Source organism: Pseudonaja textilis, chromosome 7 (assembly GCF_049901715.1).
Source record: "Pseudonaja textilis isolate UNSWEBS1 chromosome 7, rPseTex1.2, whole genome shotgun sequence".
NCBI classification, from domain to species: domain Eukaryota; kingdom Metazoa; phylum Chordata; class Lepidosauria; order Squamata; family Elapidae; genus Pseudonaja; species Pseudonaja textilis.
In genome coordinates, this window is record NC_141996.1 from 20924908 (window position 1) to 20941521 (window position 16614).

At 37.2% G+C, this 16614-nt stretch overlaps 1 protein-coding gene across 11 annotated transcripts in view; it reads right to left on the bottom strand.

The window, feature by feature from the left end:
• The window catches only part of ATP8A2 (ATPase phospholipid transporting 8A2), a 346608-nt gene extending 330342 nt beyond the window's left edge, over positions 1 to 16266 (bottom strand). For 6 of the 11 annotated variants that reach the window (XM_087937192.1, XM_026708935.2, XM_026708941.2 and 3 more), the window contains exon 1: positions 15646 to 16266. Coding sequence is in view for 5 of the 11 variants with exons in the window: in XM_026708935.2 (XP_026564720.1) it covers positions 15646 to 15721 (76 nt within the window). In the remaining 6 variants the exon portion in view is untranslated. The remainder of the gene's footprint in view (positions 1 to 15645) is intronic. The other 5 variants (XM_087937185.1, XM_087937193.1, XM_087937187.1 and 2 more) reach the window with 4 other exon arrangements.
• Positions 16267 to 16614: the final 348 nt, after the last annotated feature.

The window sequence follows — 16614 nt, forward strand, 5'->3', positions numbered from 1 at the left end:
ACTTCTGAATAAGACTTTTCATCCCAGCAACCACATTGAAACAACCTGACTCCTTCAACTGCTTTGTCTCCCCCAGGTTTGACACTGTGATTGTCCTTGGTCTCTGATTTAGGAATGGGACTCAGTTCCTTTGGACCTCATCTTTGGAGGTCTCAGACCTCCCTATGTCCCTGAAATACATGAGTTTGGGTTCAGGTTAGCTTCTAAGGAAGACTTCTCTAGGTGACATATGATAAAGGAGTCATGAAAAGCACCTTCTTAAGGCTTTACTCATTGCAGCTCTTCAGAACAAATCCCAAGGCACAAATATTGCAATAATGTATGTAGGAATTAGAGACCCTCACACAGGAGACCTAAAGAAGAATGAGGGATAGCCACAAGAAGAAAACTGGAAGGAAATAAATGGCTAGCAACTAAACCGAAATAGCTCAGGCAATTGAAGATATATACTTTTAATAAAGTACATTGTGGCCAATAAACTCACATGAGTTTTACACTGCTGAAAAAGTGTTACTTTTCAAGCAGTTGTTGCTGAAGTGTTTCTGGACGTACAAGTAGCCCTCAACTTACAATCATTATTGAGCCCCAAAATCCCATTGCTAAGCAAGGCAGCTGTTAAATGAGTTTTGCTCCAATTTTATGATTTTTCTTGCTATAGTTGTTAAGTGAATCACTATAATTGAAGTTGTTAACCTGGCTTCCCCATTGACTTTGCTTGTCAGAAGGTCACAAAAGATGATCACATAACCCCAGGACACCATTGTAAATATATGTTGGTTGCCAAGTGTTTGAATTGTGATATAGGTATCTTTTTAGCATATTTCTAATAATCAGTGGCTTGTGTTACACACAAAACAACTTCCAGCTTTCCAGGCTGCTTGGAAACAACATATTTCATATCTTATCAGGAGTCATCAGCCCATGGTACAAGTTATCTGCCAACATCAGATAAAATAAAATTTAAAACAGTGAAACCTTTTAATATAAAAGATCTCATGGACTTGCTAGAAGATAATAAAACTATGTGTGAAAATGCTCTTCTGAGTTTATACCATTCTCTTGCAAGATCTCATAAGATTTCTTTAATTTGGATGACCAACATGCAGTCAGTATATTTTTAATTAAGGTATAATAACTTCCAACTTCCTAGCAGAATATAATTTATGATATGCTTTGCCTTCTTTCTTCTCTGTTTTTTTTTAATTGCTACTATTTAATTTACTATTCTAATTCTGTTTGAACTGCTGCAATGTCTCTACAAGGGGCTGCCCTTGAAGACTACTCAGAAGCTACAACTTCTCAGTTGTAAAAGAATGGACAAAGTAAAGTCCTGAATGCCTGTTACTTTTGTATTCACCCGTATCACCATTGTTGGGTATAATAATTTTTCCCATATGATTTCCTATGCAACCTCTTACACTACCATCATAAATATGACAACTCTCTAAAAAGGGCAAGTGCAAATGACCAAAAAGGGATCAGTGGAAGCAATAATCTCCCCTTCACTTAAATAAATTAAATAGCAAAGTTACAAATGCCAGCATCTCTCAGACACTTGATAGCCCGGCCATGCATTATGTCCCAAATCATTTGAATTTTAAACTCTTTCCTCTATGACTGAGAATATGCTCAGAAGATGTTAACACAATGCAGAGCATTTGTTCTCTTACAGTTACTATTGCATAATGTATGAGAAATCCCAATACAAATAAATGCATCCTCAAAGAACATTGCTTTGTTATTGTTTTGAGGTGGGTGTTGCCATATAAAATCAATCAAATGACTTCCATAATGCTGCTTTTAGGGCATTTTTCTTTTTTGACATTAGAACTCAGTTAACATTCTGGCATGAGTCTAATACCTAACTCTGAATAGAAGGTTTTTTTAATAAGACATTAGAATTGTGTTTGGAGATTTCAAATCCTAGCAAATTGAAATCATTCCCTTTTTCAGAACAATAATCTAAACTTTTGTTCATATTCGATAACTGATAGTCTATATCCAGGTTCCATAGCTTGGGGTTCTCCAAATGTTTCTGGGGCTAAACTTTCAGTTTCTGGGGCTAAACTGCAAGTTGGAAAGGCTGTTTGTATGATTTTGACTTGAAGTTTTGGAAGTTGCAGTCTCAACAGAGGTGGTTGAGATGTTCTTGGTTATGGAAGGCTGCTTAGATAGAAGTAATGAAACATGATCCTTGTTAATTTAGCATATGGCCTCTACAGAGATCATGCAATCACTGATACACAAATTTATATAATCATATAAATTTAGTTTGCGTAAAGCATCAGATAAGATATAATATATTAAATTAAGATAGAACCTTAATAAAATCATCATAATATGGAGCCGTAGAATTGCAATGGGATAGATGTGGAAGCTAACCTGTTTCTGGTGTGGTTGTGGTGAGATCATCCCAGGTGCCTTGAAAGTTCCTGAGGAGACATTCTTGAACTGATGACTCTCAGTGAAGAAGATAATTCCATTATAATTAAGGCAGAAGTTTCAATATTGAAACTGGAATTATGAATTAAATGAATTAAAATGGGAGACAACCCCATAATTTTCCATCAACCCAGTGGTAGGTTCTATTTGCTCCTACCTAAATGCCTTCCAGATAATTTGCATTGAATGTTGACTCTTATCTTTAGCTTACAAAATAGCAATAGCAATAGCACTTAGACTTATATACCACTTTACAGAGCTTTACAGCCCTTTCTAAGCATTTACAGAATCAGCATATTGCCCCCAAAAATCTGGGTCCTCATTTTACCCACCTCAGAAGGAAGGAAGGCTGAGTCAACCTTAAGCCTGGTGAAATCTGAACTGCCAAATTGCAGGCAGTCGACAGGCAGCAGAAGTAGCCTGCAGTACTGCATGCTAACCACTGGCTCACTATAGCAAATTGGAATTGTAGAAAGTGAAGTGCAGCATATCTGAAGGTCACTAAATTGGAGAAAGCTGTACTAGAGTTACCGTATGCAACTGTAGCAAATGACTCCTTTTTTTAAAAAAAACTAAAAAGGGAAAGGGTTTTTTGCTTCATTAATATTTGACTGTCTTTCACTAGAGGTTTAACTTTTCATTAAAAAGCTGACTGGATGTCTATAGAATTTGCAGAAAAGTCATAAAGAATTTTTTAAAAGCTGTGAAATTAAGGGAAAGCTTCATTTTTTTTAACATAATTATTTCATTACAATATATGTTTTTAAAAACTTTTAAAATTCTACAATGTTTGAAAGTTTAAAAGCCTGAAGCCTTGCAGCGAAGTGAGCATGGAGCTAGTAAATATTTTAAAGCTCGATGCCAAGAAGCAGGAGATGTTAAAAGTAGTAAGTTTATACATTTTCAAGTACCTTTAAAAAGAGAATGTTTTTTTCACATTTATTTCAACTTCATATAATTGGATCAGAAATGTCATTATTATAGGCATTGCAAGGCTAACTGGATTTAAAAATAATGCACGTTAAATAAAATGAAATTCACCTACAAAAATGTATCTTCTATTTTTACATCTAATATAGAATTGAACTGAACTGAATTGAATTCTTTATTGGCCAAGTGTGATTGGACACACAAAGGCTCTCATATCTATGGTACTACTAATTTATCACATTTAGTAGAGATACAAAGTTCAGAGTAATCTAGAATTAATATCATACAGTATTTTTCCTTAAATGGTAGTTAAACATAGAAAGATAGAAAGCTGATTGCAGGAAAGGATCTAGTCGTCCATCAAGTCTGCCCTTTGAGTTTATTTGTTTTTTGTTTTCTTTTTTCTAGTTCTTTTTGCGTTCAGCTTTTAAAGTAGGACCAAAAAAATGTACAGGACACTATTAGACATTTGCAGGGTTAGGCATGAGCAAATCTAATATCATATAATCAGTTTTTCCTATTTAAACTATCAAATCTTGACTATCAGATACTTTCCCCATAACACTATATTTTATGTTGCCTGAACCCATTATTTACAATCAAATGCTTAGGGCACGTTATAATGTACTGGTTGAGATTCTCAACTAGGACTGGGGAGGCCCCAGTTCAAATCCCTCCTCAATCCTAGAAAGGCAGGGATAAGTTTAGTCCAGGGGTGTCCAACCTTGGCAACTTTAAGACTTGTGGACTTCAACTCCCAGAATTCCTCAGCTGAGGAATTCTGGGAGTTGGAGTCCACAAGTCTTAAAGTTGCCAAGGTTGGACACCCCTGGTTTAGTCTATCTTTTGGACTTTCTATCAGTCCTACCCTTCTTATCACAGGGTTGTTGGTATAGGGATGAAATGAAATGTAAACTGCCAATAATTCCTGGGGAAAGGCTAGGTTATAAGTTTAACAAATACAGGAAATAATCATTTCACATTAAACATTTTACTACCCAGCATTGTTGGGCAGTATATAAGTTTAACATATAAACAATACAGTGTAGTTTACTACTGTTTGGTTAACTAAACCACCCTTGACTGGGTTCACACAACATGCTTAAAAAACCTAAACAAAATAACTCACATTATAAATTCGTCATAGGAACACAATTTAAAGTAAAGAGGATTAGTTGGATTTGGAGTTAGTCATTGTTAGATTAGGCCATTGAAATCAGCAGGTTTGCAGCTAAACATAATTATCCAAATTTCCTTTGGATTTTAAGGTTTTTTTTATGGGTGTCATGAAATCTCACTAGTTTAAATTGAGATTATAGGCATATGATTAAATCTGGATTCAAGTCTGCTATTTTCTACAAAGTTTTCAAACCTCACAGTATTTTTGTTTTAATAGTGGGAGACAATCCAACACTTGTACTTAAGAAAACACAGTTCCACCTTCAATAATCTATTCATACATCTTGTTTTGAAACTAGTGTGTATTATTACAGTTAGTGAGTAAGTGATTTGTGGTTATTGAGTAAAACATAGCTTGCTATTTTACTGTGGGATTTTCCATTGAAATTGCTTGTTGGAAGCTGGTTGTGAAATAATAAATTTAATGTGCATTTTTCTCTATATTATTTATAAATATTTTTGCTGTCAAACTGGAATTTCTGCAGGAGTCCTTTGTTTGGGGATAGTGACACAAATCAAGCTTTAGACTCTCTGAAGGGCTGATGGAGGCAGCATTTTTTAATTAGAAACAAATGAAACATTACCATTTAATTGTCCAGGAAAAACGGAATGGAATTAAACAGACTATTTTCTATGAGACTGTCAAGCACAAACGATCAGATTGAGGCTCACAATATTTATTGCTCAAGCCTATACACAAGATTCTAGTCAACTAAAGTTCAATGCTACATTGGCACCAGATAAGGGTCAACGGAATTCAAGAGGAGTTGGACTTGGACTATTTGTGGCAATGTAATGATTCTAAGCTAATAGTATGCTTATCCCCAGCTCTGCGTGCTCTTTTCCTACAGTGATGTGTACATGTGTGTACATTCTTAAATATTGAGTTGCACTAGTATCTGCAGAAAAAGGTAATTTAATTACATTGTTCTACTGAACCTTTTTGACAGGATTTCTTCCCTAAAAATGCAGTGGAAAATACAAATTAAATATGACCTTCCATATTAATTTAATATACTTAATCAACTTTACAGAGTTTAAACATTGCATTAAGCTGCCATAGGAAATATTTTCCTCCTAAATATTATATTGTATGTTGAAAAGTAGATGAATCAATAATATAAGTGAGAGTAAGAACAGCTAGGTTGCTAGGTTCACAAAGCAAACCATGATGCATGCTTAGTCTATTGCCTCACTGTAATTTCTAAAAAAATAATTTATGTCTTAGTTGTTATGGAAACCAAACACACTGTAATTTATTTAATAAACCTTGTTTAAATCAACTATATTGTAGTATTTGACATCTTTAAAAAGTATGGGAACACATTCCAGATATTATCTTTATCGAAAGCAGCATTTTACCTCATAAAAGAAATAGAGATAACAAAGCTTATAATCCAACTTGATCTAGGAAACACTGTTGTAAAATATTGCATTGGAACAATTTGCATAATTTTTCTATGCTGCTATCTGATTCTATGAAGAAGCAACCTGTCCAAAAGAAGGAGGAGGAGGAGGAAGACGAACCTGCTTCTGAAAAAGATGCATGACCATGCTCTGACAGAAGAGCCATCCCAGTTGGACCTCTGAGCAGAAATGCTTAAATGTACATCTACTATGGCTCCAGCGCTAACATTCACTTCCCCAGCTCTGGGGATGCAAAATCCTAGCAAAATCTTCAAAGCAGGGAACCAGAGAAAGAGGACAGAAAGCTGCATAGGGGCCTAGGAGGGAAAGAGGATGAAGTCAATGCTTATAGAAAAAGAGCAATAAACCAAGAGAAATGTTGAGAGGAGGGGGAGCTGGACAGGGCAACAGGAAATGAAACAGCAATGAGAAGAAGACAGTGGCAGCCAAAAGAATTCCTGTGCCTTCTGTAGCTTTCATTCTCAATGCAGGTGAGAGCAGCTTAACTCCAAAACACTTTTTCCTCAGCTTCCAATGATATTTGTCTACAGCCCTAAGGATGCCTAGCCATCGTGGTCAGTTGTAGCTAGTAATTCTAAACAAACACATATGAATGTGGCAAATTGGGAGAAGGTGCTGTAAATATTTTATCTTGGGGACAAGGCTCATTGGGTTCACGGTACGTGCAAATTATTGCATGTACGCAGTGGAATCCTATGGACTATTATTTGAAAGTCTATTCTTGTTTGCCTTTTTCAGAGCTTTTCCCAGATAAATATACTGAAAGTTCTTGGTTTCAGTACCTTGCACTCAAGTCAGAAACACTGAGACGTTTCTGGGTTGAAAGGAGTACTAGTGACATCACTGTTGACCTGAGGATACCCAGCTGGGGGGCTCCTTTCCTGTCCCCGGCAGGAGCTGGAGTGAAAGACAAGAGCTCTACCCCACTCCATGCAGTTCTCAGGTCTCGAACACGCGCTTGCTAACCTCCTGCCCAGGGTTCTAACCACTCAAGCCACCATGCTCCTTCGGCTTCAGTACTGTTATTGGTTATTTATTCCATCTTTTCTTCAGGTAACTCAAAACAGCTACTTGGTCCTTCCCCATTTTGTATTCTCACAAATGTTTCCTTGTATCCTACATGATCTGAGTGAGGGATCAAATCTGGACTTTTTGGTCCAGCTCCAGTTTTTAGCTAGACAATGCCTAGCATGCCAAGGAAAAACAACATGCCAATAACTGATAGGATATGCTGGGATGGCCCTAAATAATCCAAAATAGGTTTCCAAATTTCTTTTCATCATATATTTCGGCCATAATTCTCAATCCACTTACATTAAGAGTTTGAGCATTTGATACCACTCAAGTATATATCTAACTATTGGTTTCCCTACTGATTTATGTCTATGAACATAGGATCTATGAATCCTAAGCCTTTTCTCTGAGGTCATTTTGAGGTGCATTTATCTTAGTCTCACTTCCACAAAAACCTTATATATTTTACATAAGCAATTTTGACTATATTCCAACACACCTTTATTCAAAATATCAGAATCTGAACATACCCACTAGGAAATCTTATCACTACAAAGGTTTATTGTTTATTCTAAGTCAGCTGATATTTTAAATTTCTTTCCTTTTATCCAACCTCATCTTCTACTCTTTTTGTCCTGAAGTTGCCTTTTGCCTCACTGTTTTTTCAACGAGTTTACAATTGCTTTGACTGTAAGGACATCCTATACTTGCTCTTTTGTTCTATTTTAATTCTGTCTTTGCTACCTATAATTATCTCTTGCATTCAGAACCTGTCTTTGATCCATTAATTGGCTTTTTAAAAAATTATTGATCTATTTCTGTCTTCCTCTATGGCATTTTTCTACTGAAAAAGATAAATAAGCAAAATATTTGTTTGTATGTGTATATAAATTTCAATTAGGGTCTGGGTTTTTAATTTTTTTTCTATTATTTTCTCCCAGATGAGTTTCTATTATTTAGTAATGGACTGGAAACCTGCCAAGTATAAAGTCCTCCAAATAGCTGAAAACCTGAAGCTGTCATTTTGGGACAGCTATGACTGAGCAGCACTAAAAATGGTACAACGCTGATAGGTTAATTGATGGTTCCTGGAAACAAAAAAAATGGCCCCAACTTCACTTGCATTTAAAAAGGCTCTGAAGACATGGCTTTGTCATTGTCCTTGGGGATCTAGTTGTGAAGCCAGCTAAGCTAGGTTGTATTTATTGATGCATTACTTGTAATTTCCTAGCATATATTTTATGGTTTTTATTTGGGTATTATTTGGGTATTACTATTGGCATTATTTGTTATGGGGTTTTTTGTTGGTTGTTTTTGTGGTTGTTTTTAATTACAAGAGCAACCTATAATGGAACATAATCTGAACCTAGAGTCACAAGTGTAAACTGAATGGCTACACATATTGAATGAATAAACAAAGGAGCAAATGATCAGAAGCAGTTTTTCACATATGTCTGCTATATAAACCATTAACAGTTCCACTGTGCTATTTTATATATTTATTAAATTTATATGCTGGTCGTCTCACAGTCACACGAACTTTGGCAATAAGTCTAGGACAACTCACCACAGGACAATTCAACACTGTATTAATCATTTCATTCAGGTACTTTTATTATTGGTGAACACGTTTTTGTCAAAATAATTGTAACTCTTGTATTTCTGGATTGATGTTCTTTTATTTTATTATTATTGGCCACGGTTCTGTCAAAGTTTAAGTTTTGTATTTGTTGAATTTTCCCATGCCGAGTTGGCCTGCAGTGACTAGGCCATGGTGAGTTGGCCATGGCGAGTTGGCTGTGAGGACTTGGCCGTGACAAGTTAACCTATTCTGTTTGGAAACTTATAATTAAGTTTTTCATATACAAGTTGGCTTCTTTTATGATTCCAGGTATAAAGTTCAGGATCAGATCCTGAGGAAGGAATGCATGTGGATAGGAGATATCCAACTACATGTTTCTTGAAATTCACAAGCAACAGCCATTCTTGTGGTAACAAAAGCTCGCATCAATTGCACAGAAATATCTATGTAATACATTCATTGATTCAATGAGTGTGTGTGTGTGTGTGTGTGTGTGTGTGTGTGTGTTATACTTCTGTGCACCCATCTTGTGGAGGACACTCTAAGTGGAGATTTAAGGTATTCCTCATTTCTACAGGGCCCATTGAAGTACAAGATGACATACAGTTTTTAGCTATGGGAATATTTTCCTAGTATAAAGTGCTGAAATGGAATAACATAACATTGGGGAAATTCTTGGAAATGAACTAGTAGAAACATAAATTGCCCATTGCTCATCCAAGCAAATGAATTTCTTGTGGAAATGGAGTTTCAGAAAAGACAAGAGGAAGTCCTGCCAGAGTCCAAAGTGGTGTATATTGATGTGGATCCTGATTGTGCCAGACACGGATTGACAAAAAAAATTCCATGAATTGTGTGACTTTCTTCTTCTCTGAGAATCCTGAAATGTTCTCCCAAACTCCAAGGACAAAGCCATGTAGTGCTTAGGGTCTATCTTTTTAAATATAAAATCAAAACCTGATGAACTGATTTCAAATGTTGGTATCAAAGCCTTGGTTGAACATGATTGGATCAAACAGAAAATATGTTTTGCATACTAATATGTACTATAAAGCATGAGCATCTTTCACTAGCCACAAAAGTAATGTATAATCAACCAAGAATACTTAAATGTTTAAGAAAATGTTTTAAAGTGGTATTATAAATTGACATTCCAACTAAAAGACTTTTTATCATTGATTCAAAGAAAAGCAGTAGCACTAAAGTCCATTAAAATACATGAAAAATATGCTAGTAATGAGCAACCTTCCTTATTGATTAAATTGTCTTGTTGATTTAAAGTTAAATATGCCTAACATTTTCTGAATCAGCTTTTTAGGCAACCATTTTACTACAAAGATGGTTGTCAGGGGACCAAAAAGTCTTAATATTATTTCTGTATTGATACATTTGTAAAGAAAAAAAACCACATTTCCCTAGTGGGAAATTTGTCAGTTTGTGGCTACGCTATGACTCCCCCCCCAATTAACACATTAATTACTGTGTAATGTAAGAAACTGCAAATTTTGCAAAAAAGGGAAATCTCAATCTGTTAATCTGTCACAAAAAATCAGAATTGGAAAGGGAATTCTGGAAGCTGAAGGAAGTTTCTAGATCCAACTTTGAGTCTGAAATGCTGAAGTTTATTAGCAGACACAGAAGACCGTAAAATTTGAACAGTATTCTTACAAGCAAGGACAGATGGCAAACTATAAGCATAAAAATTACAGTTCTGCATCACTGAATCTAATATTTATATTTCCATTTTGCAACCTGGAAAACAGATACTTTAATTACTGCTTTGGTGCAAGGATATTCTGACTTTTATTGGAGATCACAGAGATTTCAGCAGCACTTTTATTAATCAATATTAATGGTGCTAATGCTTGACCTCTAGATTTTTGCAAGCCATGAGTGATCTTTTTGAAAAATGCACTTTGTAACATTAAGTGTGATATTGATGGTGGATTATTTTTAGTAAACTTAAAAGAAGCAGAAAAAAACAGGATGGATGTTTTTGCTGTCTGGGTATACAAGGGAAGACATATAAGCATTTTAGAGAATAATTTAAATATAAATCAATTAAAAGCCCCTTACTTATCATTTGGATATGAATTTGGAGATGCAAAATTTGATATTGTCATTCCCAAAACAAGTTTTAGGGTTGTTTGAGTCACGAGGTATTATGTTCACCAAAGCATAAGCAAATTTAAGATTATATTTAAAATCATTTATTTCTGCCACATGCTAGTACCATAGCAATTACATATCACATTTTAAGAAGGTTTAAATTGAATACATGACAATGGGAGAAATGATTGTAAGAAATCTGAAGGAAATCCTAATAACTTTTCAAAGAGCTGTACATGATTGTCTAAGTAAAGAAGCAATTAAGGAAAGAGACATGACTTGATCTCTCTTCAAATATTGAAATTGCTATCATGCAGCAGTCAAAACAAGTAGATTCTCTGTTGTTTAACTGCAGGAATAGAACTAATAATGGAAACCGGAGAAACGGGTTTCAAGCAACTTTTGTAGAAATTTCCTAGAGCTATATACCAGTAGAGCACTCTCCTTCACTGAATTTATTTTTTAAATTATTTAAATTATTAAATAATTAAATCATTGGATCATTCATCAAATGTGTCTGAACAATAAAACCTTCAAGATCCTTTCCAACTATATAATTTTAAGCCAAACATTTAGTCACAATGTAAGTGTTATATAAATCCAAACATTTTGGTTGTAAGTGTGACTTATGACATATCTGTGCATATTTTTCTGGGCTGACAGCCACAACAGGCTTTTAACAATTGTAGTGGTTGGAGTCAAAACAAAAACTAAATTAGATTTTGTTTACATTGAGACTTAAGTGAAATCAATTATCCTCCAGTAATGTATCTAATACTTTTAACCTTTTGCAATAATAAAATTAGAATGATAAAAACTCTGGAAAATTCAAGAAGACACCCCAGGTTTGCAGATATTTGTATTATTCATAGTCATACAAATCTCTGCAAGTCTAAAATGTCTCCTTATTGAAGTCTCCAAATTGTGCAAACTAGCCAATTCAACTAACAATAGTTAACACTACATGTGAAACTATACCCAAGATTTCCTGAAATCTCTAAAATTCTGGCTTCTATTGTTTAATTAATTTATCTTTTAAATTAGAGCCATAAAGTGGATTTGATACTAATACAAAATACTTAAAATAGCAGAAATAGCAGAAATATTGTGGGAAAGGGACCATGTAATAGCAATAGCACTTAGACTTATATACCTCTTCACAGTGCTTTACAGACCTCTTTAAGCGGTTTACAGAGTCAGCATATTGCCCCCAACAATCTGGGTCCTCATTTTACCCACCTCAGAAGGATGGAAGGCTGAGTCAGCCTTGAGCCTGGTGGGATTTGATCTGCCGAATTACAGGCAGCTGGCTGCAACAGAAGTAGCCTGCAGTATTGCACTCTAACCACTGCACCACTGAGGTTCCTGGAGTAATCCTGGAATCCTTCATTTTAAGGCAAACATCTTTTACTTCAATTCCAAGCAACAACACTATGATTTCATGATTGAAAAAGCTAATTGGGAAATAGTGTTTGAACTGGGTGGGAATTCCTAAGAAAGGAGGTGCTAAAGTATAAATTCAAATTGCAATGAAGAGAAAAAATTAAGGCTAGCAAAGAAGTCAATGAGACATTCTGAAAATTTCACACCCCTGGAAATCATGCTATTCAGATCCCTGAAGCAATTTCATATAGCTGTTTGTTGCTCAGTGTATTCATTTACAAATTTGCAAATCCAGTGCTAAATATCTAGAAGGAGGGGAGCCTCTTTCGGTGCTTCTCATTAGGTCAAGGAAGTTGGAACTCCCTTACTTCACTCTTTAAAATAGAGGAAGGGCCAGATACTTCCAAGAGTTGCTTCACTAACCAGGTTTTATTGCGAATCAGTTCTGACCAGGCTCTAAAGAAGTACCAACAGCAAAATAAATGAATAGACTCAATTGGAGCTGTCCGTGGTCCTGATTCTAATTGTCGTTTAGATTCTATACTTGACAGTTTATCTTTCTGATCTGCTATCCTGACTGGATTATATCTATTCTCCCATTAGTGTTTGCAGTCCTCTGTGCACAGATCCAGCTCTCTCAAGTGCCACTAACCTCCCTCATGGACCTCAAACATATATAGAATGGGATCATTTCCTATTTCATGAAATGATCATGAAAAACAACAAAATGGATTGGTTTAATTCAAAGCTATTGACTTTAACCACTAAGAAAGGTAGAATCCTGATTCCAACTTCTGATTTCATACATTTTCTGAATAAACAAACATATTAATTGGATATGTATCTGTTTCAAGTGGAGAGGGTATGAGGGGAGAAAAACATTCTGTTATGAGATATCATTTTACCAGTAGAATATGATTAGGAATATGATTTAGATAAGATCTAAATACAAGGAATAACAATAATACAGTTTAAATATTGGAAACTTAATCTAGTTAAAAACCATTTAAGTAGAAACAAGGTGAATACATCACTCAATTGTATAAAAGAACTTAATTAAAGAACTTAAAGTTTTTAAACGTATTTTATATATAAAATACATTAAAGATGCATTTATGTGAGATGGGTGGCTATATAAATTGAATTAATAATATATTTTCAGATGGAAAACAAGATGTAGTATTTCTTCAAAACACTGTAACTGGTATGTCAAGAGCATTTAAATTATCTAGTCCTATGAATATAATTAAGTTTCAAAAGTACAGGTGAAATTTCAGTCACTCACTATGTAAAGAATGTTGATTTCAAATTAATACAGATACAAACTTTCACTACTATATTGGCTCATATTTTTATTTTTATTTTCTCATATGATTGCACAGAAGTGATTTTAGAGAGCAGATGCCTTTACCAGATAGCATTATTCCATAAGGAAACTCCCCCAGATAAAGCAAAAATACATCAATTTATCCACTGTTCTTTTCTGAGTCATTTAGAGCATGTAATATTACTGTCTTATGAATAGTTTCTTTTTTTAAATAGTAATCTTATCAAAAGGCATAATTCAACTAATATAACCTAAAATAAAGAAGGTGCATGAAAAAAGAAAAAAAAAGAACTAAGGCAAAGAAATATATAAAGAAATGTCTCCCTCTTCATTAATGAAACAAACAACTTTAGTAACTTAGCACCATTTCTTGTCTATAAACCAATCCTTAAAGCCTCCTCATTTCAGACCTGATTAGCAAAAGTCCATTAAGAATTACCAGAGATAACAACTTATCTATTTTAACCTTGATCAAATAAATCAACTTCATATTCCTCCCTTTTACTTTTAGGAATCTTGATCTTTTAAGGCCCTTCAAATAATATTCTTCTGAATTCCTTTATATTTTTTATTTGTCCTCCTAAAATTCTTCAAACCTTTAACAAGCCTCTTTTGTAAATCCAATGCAGGAAACAGCTTCTTTATTGAATCTTGTCTTACACCCATATATTATACACATAACACTAAACAGAACTACTGAAATGTATACCTATCTCAGATCTTAGCCGCCCAAGACTTATTTTTTTATTCAGATGACTAGATGTTCAATTTCCAACAAATTGACTGGTAATGTACAATGTAGTCCAGAAGGCAGCTATTTATACAAACTTTTTCTATGTCTAATTTCTAAACAGGAGAAGTTGGTGCTGGGGAGAGTTGTGGAAAAAAATTCTCTTAGAATTGAGCTCTGTCCAGGAACCAAGCTTTAAAAGGGATTCATACAGAAAGCTTGATTTCGCTATCTCTAGTCTAGCGTGTGCAGGTTTCTTCTTTATGTGCTTATTGTCCTTAAGAGCAACTCTCATTTGACCAAATGGATCTTCATCTCAAATTTGTGTGCACAGGATTGTAGCCTTGGGATTGCAATATGACATTAAGCCAATCTAGTGTTCTCTGAAGTGCTTCCATCATCCCCAGCCAGGCGGGGGAAGAAGACAGTGGTAGCTCATCACTTCTGGAAAGGATCAATGGGACAGCTAATCAAAAGCAGGGCAGAAATATGGTACTTATTTTGTTGTCTGTATATGTATATGTATGTATGTATGTGTATGTGTATGTGTATGTGATGTGTATGTGTATGTGTATGTGTATATATATATATATATATATATATATATATATATATATATATATATATATATATATACATACATACACACACACACACACACACACACACACACACATATACACACATATACGTATACATATACATACATTTGATAGGTTGTTCTTTGATAGGTTGCTGAAGAAAGTGTGGGCCAAACTGGATTGGTCGATACATCATCCTTGTCCTTAACATAAAAGGTCTGGTTTCATTTGATCTATATGCAAAAAGGAGAATTGAGGGATTTTCCAGTATCGGGCTCCTAGCTGTGAGGTTTGAAAGAGAATCATTCTAGCTTGGAGGCTCTACCACCATTTCAAGCCTGCGGGCACTGAGAGGACAAAGCTATTTTTAAGACACCAATCCCGCACAACTATATCTAGAAATAAATCCCATTAAACTCATGAGGCTGTGAAACACATAGCGCAAACACATACACACACACACACACACCACACGCAGAGCTTCCCATCTTCCGAGCAATTCCAAAAGCTAAACCAGCCTCGGCTCAGAGAAACCCCAAATCTTCTCTTGCTCCAACGAGAGCGTTAAAAGGAGAAGCTGGAAACCGATCAGATCCCGGGAGGCTGGCGACAAGACAGCCCTTCGTTATGTGTTCTCGCTCCTTTCCGCGGAGCGCAGAAAATGGGAGGCGAGACAACGGGCGCGCGCACACACAAACACACACCCTGACGCGAATTGACCAGATGAGCGGAGCGGGAGCGGGGGAGGGGGGAAACGCAGCGTTGCCATTAAATCCCAACATGACTCTCAAGGAAGAAGACGCGCACTCGAGGGGACGGGAGGGGGGGGCGGCAGGGGGTCTGCTGCTGCGCGCGGAGTAGGATTACAGTTCGGCGGGGATGCAGCTTCCTCTTCCCCCTCCCAGCCTCTTTCACCAGACGCGCGCGCGCACACACCCACCAGCCGCCGAATGGATCTTGGTCTTCCTCTGCAGGGGCATCTTCAGCGCCTTGTCGAGGCGGCGGGGAGTCGTCATGCTGCGAGGCTGCTCTCCGCCCGGCGCCTGCTTAAGGGCTGGCCGGCGGCGGCGGCGGCGGCGGAGGGAGCGGTAACCTCGCCATCGGCTCTCCTCCTCGCCGGCCCGCTCCCGCGCAAACCCTCCCGCTGACGGCGCCGAAGCGGCGAGTCGCCCGTCGCCGCTGCGGCTCGGCGTCTCGGGCTGCCCGGCTCGTTGCGGCAGGAGCCGAGCAGCTCGGGGAAGGAGGAGTGTGTGTGTGTGTGTATGTGGGGCGGGCGGGGGGGGGGAGAGGCCCCAGTGCCGAAGTGCTTCGATTCTTCAGCTGCGAAACTCCGGGGATTTTTGCCGCAGAACGCAGCGCGCCCCGGAGTCGGTAGGCCCCGCTGAGAGGTGGGGAGCTTGGCTCCGCACCTGGCGCATCTTGTCCTGTAGGCTGGGCTAAGCGCTCGCTTTGGCAGTCCTAGACCGACCCCTGTTCCCGCCGGTTCCCATAATCCGGCGAACTGGCCTGGCCGTGTTGTAAAGGCAGCCCCTTTCCCCATCCAGAGGTGACGGCTTGCAACACCCAACGTGGCCTGGAAGTGGCGGTCGGAGAAGAACCAGGAAGGTTTCCAGCATTGCCTGGCAGAAGTAACTGGGCAGATATTGTCACCCTGGTTTGTCCTTTCCCCATGGGAGGTAGCTGTGTTGGTCCCGAGGCTTTCAATGCCAGGGACTGGCAAGGGCTATTCTTCATGGCCCCTTCATTCTCTTTTTCAGGGAGAAAGGTTTTTTTCTAGCCCTTTGAGAGACACTTTGAGGGCACCTTTAGGTTCATAGGATGCCCATGAGGGCTGCATTGATTCCTTTCTGTTCAGTCTGCCATTGCGGGAAATGGATTGAATTTGGACACCCGTCGTTGTCGTCCTTGT